At 39.0% G+C, this 4,378-nt stretch overlaps 1 protein-coding gene across 5 annotated transcripts; it reads right to left on the bottom strand.

The window, feature by feature from the left end:
* Nucleotides 1-773: 773 nt before the first annotated feature.
* LOC21406501 (SH3 domain-containing protein 3) lies at nucleotides 774-3,533 on the bottom strand. 5 transcript variants are annotated; one of them, XM_024162960.1, is made up of 5 exons: nucleotides 2,777-3,533; nucleotides 2,175-2,696; nucleotides 1,466-1,568; nucleotides 1,184-1,375; nucleotides 774-996 (listed from the first exon to the last, which is right to left on the bottom strand). In XM_024162960.1, the coding sequence occupies exons 2-5, from the start codon at nucleotides 2,186-2,188 to the stop codon at nucleotides 979-981; spliced, it is 327 nt and encodes a 108-aa protein (XP_024018728.1). In that variant the 5' UTR covers nucleotides 2,189-2,696; nucleotides 2,777-3,533; the 3' UTR covers nucleotides 774-978. The 5 variants fall into 5 exon arrangements, with proteins under 5 accessions (XP_024018728.1, XP_024018730.1, XP_024018731.1 ...); XM_024162962.1 differs by having other exon boundaries at nucleotides 1,195-1,375; XM_024162963.1 differs by having other exon boundaries at nucleotides 1,258-1,375.
* Nucleotides 3,534-4,378: the final 845 nt, after the last annotated feature.

Here is a 4,378-nt window from a genome sequence, read left to right as displayed (position 1 = left end):
TAAAAGGAAAACCAAGGATTTTGGGGTTGGATTCTCCATCACCCATTCATTCCATTGCCCAATTATCTTAAAACTCCCGAAGTGGGACTTAAAATTAGATCAGACTAAGAAACAAATGGGCCCCCTCGATTAACCATGACCCACAAAACCACGGCCCATCCGAGTTCCCCGAGCGTGGCTTGAATCCACGAATCGAGCCCAATCTTGTCACGTGACGAAATCATTGGGCCTGGACCCTTGTATAGGCTTGATACAAAAATGACCATCAACATTAGCTCCGTTGGTCACGAGAGCTATGTAGCGTAGCAAGATAGTCCGAGCAAAAAATCATTGTCTCTAGCATGTTGCATCGCAGTATTGCGATAGAGCAATCCACATAGTTGTCGCTCCTTAGATTTCTGAAATCAACACAAACAATGTCTCACTACACCACAAAAGGCCTTTCGTAACTGACGAAAAACGCTATTAATCACTATCAATAGCGCTTTTTAGAGCGCTAGGACAGCGGGCGCTATTATAGATCCTAAGAAAACATAACGTTTTAAGAGAGTTATAAAAAGCGCTATAGAATTGAAGTATTATAGCGTGTAAGAAAAGTTACTTTCATCCTCTTACAGCTCTTTAGCATAGCTACGATACAGATTAATAACTTTTTTTTCTTATTATGTTCATATTGTTGTAACTTTTTAAAATTATTATTGATATCCTTTTGAATTCATTTAAATAAATGGTAATTCCAAAATATATGATATATCTAAATAGGAACATTCAAATTAAAATATAAAAACATTCAACATATCAATTGTTATCAGTAACTATCAAGCTATCCATAAAATTACGTCTACAACATAATTCATACAGTGTCCAAAACCTTAACATTCAAAACAAGTAAAGAAAACAGAGAAGTCATCTCCAAAATGTCTAAGTGCAATGGTGAAGTAAATCCTTCCATCTTGACAAAATGCTTCCACAAAAAAGTCATCTCCACTGTTTAACCTGTAAGAAAGTGATCCACTATCAAAACAATAATCAAACTCAACTAAAACTTCCACCATTTAACATATAAACAAAACAAAGACTAGTTACACCATTCACAACTACGTAGCCACATTCACATATGTATTTGCGGCTCATTCAAATAAAACTAATTAACAAGACAAGTCAAATCCAACTCCAAGATTACCACTAGATTACCAAAAGAAGAGACGAAAATTTCTGATAAAAACAAAGGTAAGAAAAGCTCCACTACTGGGTAACCGCAGAAGACTTTAGCCACCTTGGTCGCAAGCACACGTTCTCGCCTTTCCACATAGTTAAATGGAAACCAACCGGCTTTTCCCTTACATTCACCTTCAGCCCAACCACTGCTTGAGACCTACACAAGCACCTAATTTAAGTAAACATACTTATAACAGGAATGTTTTTGCAAACTTCATGCTCCATAATCAGTGTTAGCAGTGCAAACCCAGATATTGAAGGCAAATCCACTTCTATCAATATGAGATCCCCGTTGTGTGGTCTTCCCTTCAGTAATTCTCATGCCTTTAAGCCATCGGGTACCACAGCAACTGCCAAAAAAAAAGAAAAAAAAATCAGTTGCTAAGATAAAATTCAAAAATTCTAAGCTCAAGCCAAATTTGTTGATGAGTTCTAAAAATATATAAGTATATATTATATAAAGTAAATGACTAAAAGAAGGTAAGAAAAGGATTTCTTAAACAACCATATCGTGTCAAATCGCTTGAAATGGCTTGAATTGCTATCAAAACGGCAATACTGCTGAGGCACACCCCAAAAAACAGAAAATTCATTTCAAAGGAATTAGTTTTACAACTTCGTTTTACATCAATTACTATCGCTTGTTTATGTTGCTCTAATTCAAGAATCAGGAAAAACCCATAAGAACATAGAATTCACCAACTGTACAACCGAAAAAAAATGGTTGGGAGTCAACTCACTTGAACAACTGAAAGTCTACGGCTGACTCCCAAATTCAGGAGACAGAAAAAATATACTTAAGACTGAAAATCCAGCAAAACCCATTTCACCATTCAAGCAAACGAAGCCAATAAAACCGAATTAAGAACCAAAATAAAAGAAAACGAAAGGCAATCAAATGCATCAACTGAACGAGCACAACCAAAAACGAAGGAAAAAAGAAAAAAGAAAATGACCTCTGTAGCTGCATTTCCTGAGAAGAGCGGCGATAATCTGCCTGGTGGAATCATCAGCTTCGACCAACAAAACCCGCATCATCATCCCCGGCAAGAACCTGTCACACCTCGTAATCGCCCCGCTCGAACTACAACCATCTTTCTTCTTCCAACTTCCATTATAATTACTGTTCTTATTGTTGTTATTACTACAAGTATTCATTTCTGTCTCTATTCTATTCTTCTCTGCTGCTTCGTTCATCTCCAAATCCTCACTGCTCAAAACCACCTCCCTCATTGAAACACTTCAAATCTCTCTCTCTCTCTCTCTCTCTCTCTCCCCCTGGCATAATCCCACCTGTTAATGTCCTCCAAAAGCTTGAAAGGAAGCACCTTATTGTCGACCTCAACGTGGAATTCGTACGCCACCGAATACCCCACCCGCGCATCTCTTATATCAAAACCAGAAATCTTGAGGTCATCGGCTTGAAGCCCTAAAGACTTCACCGTTGCTTCCTTCAAATCCTGAATTCAAAATCAAAACTAAAAAATTTACAGATTAAATAACGCTAAAGAAATGAATCGAAAGACTGTGAAAGAAATTGCATTTTGTGATTACTTACGGAAATAGCTTGGGATATGGAGGGCTGAAATTAGGGGAGCCCGAAAAGAGGACGGAGATTGCGAAACCACGATAAGCAAAAGCAACACTCGTGAATAAAAGGATTTGTTCAGCAAACTTAGTATGGATTTGTTCAGTTCGACGAGAGCAGTCCAAAGAAAGCACTTTCCGGAGATTAGACGTCGGAAGGCACCGGAAACTGCGTTGGAAGATGCGGTGGCCGGGAATTTCAAACTGAAATTCCGGCCGATCGGCGGGGAATCGGGCGGCGTGGTGATGGGGGTTTTGTAGATCAGCTCATGGGCTTCTTGGATTTGATCTCGGATCACTATGGGTTGGCCAGAGGTGGTCGGAATCGACGGCGGCGCATTTCCTCTTCCGTCATGAGTCTCTCACGTTTTTCTCTCTCTTTTAACGCTGATGAATAAGCGTAGAAGAGAATTTGGGAAGAGAGAGAGGGAGAGATGGGGAGATGGCAGTTGGTGGTGGAACGTGTGATGTTCGTTTGTGGGGCTGATTTCTGGAGGATAGCTGTGCTCTGGAAATGGTTTATGGTCGTATCCCACTTGCAGATTTTGCTTTCAAAATTTTTCTCTCTCAGTTTCACAACTTACCCAGGTTTTACTTCTTTCTCTCATACGGTGGTAAATTTGTAGTGACCGGCCGTACAGGAGAATGAGGTTGTTTCCCTCTTGGCCGGCCAAATGACTCTTCGAGTGAGAATGAATCCGTATGGGCATTTGGGGGTTTCTTTTTTTTTTTTTTCCCCTGATTCTCTCGTATCTTGCACGCATTTCATTTTAAAAAAAAAAATGGGGGGAGGGAGCGAGCGGGAAAATTGGAAAATTTATTTCCAATGCCCGCCCAATATAATTGTAATCTGTACATTTATATATTTTTAAATATATATAAAATAAATCAGTCAAAATGTAAACAAATTTTAATATATATGTATATATATATTATAACTTTTTATAAACGTTATTATAGACTAAAGCAGTAACGTTTTTTGAAAAGCGCTATAACTAACCGCTACGAAAAGCCCTTTTTCTTGTAGTTGATCTCTTCGAATTCTCAGGATCAGCTGTAGACAAATTGTTAGATAACAACTCCATAGATTCACAGGGTTCTCCAGAGGAAACTAAAAGATAGTGTATTCGTGGACTCGCAAGGTCCGCTAGAGATCATTCACAAAATAATGCCTCCAGAGGTAACTCATCTCTGGAGAGAGCTTGCGTCACAACCAATTCACGCATGGATCTAAATCCGGTCCCCTGAAGAAGATCACGGGATAACACCTCCATGGAGATAACTCGTCTCTCCGGAGGGAATAAGTTCGCACATGGACCAAGAATTGCTCCGCTGAAGACAATCAGGAATCGTGCCTCCGGAGGAACAGGAGGTGCTATGAAGACACACTTGATCTTTGCGCGCCTAAAACTTTGCTGGGAAAGTTTTGAAAAACCTAAGTAAAGAAAGACTATATATTTTATTTTTAATATGATGTACTAACATGTCCTGCTTCAAATATTTGTTTATATTTCATATAGGACCTACTAGAAAACATAAAAACCTAAGGAAATTTGCTGAACTTGCCGTAGAG

The sequence above is a fragment of the Morus notabilis genome, unplaced genomic scaffold (assembly GCF_000414095.1).
Source record: "Morus notabilis unplaced genomic scaffold, ASM41409v2 Scaffold337, whole genome shotgun sequence".
NCBI lineage: Eukaryota > Viridiplantae > Streptophyta > Magnoliopsida > Rosales > Moraceae > Morus > Morus notabilis.
The sequence above is the reverse complement of the archived record's forward strand: the minus strand, read 5'-3'. Positions and strand labels throughout refer to the sequence as shown.

Coding starts and splice junctions, on each gene's coding strand:
- LOC21406501 (XM_024162960.1), bottom strand. Junction 1,376..1,465: donor GATTTGCCTTCAATATCTGG/GTTTGCACTGCT, acceptor GTGCTTGTGTAG/GTCTCAAGCAGTGGTTGGGC.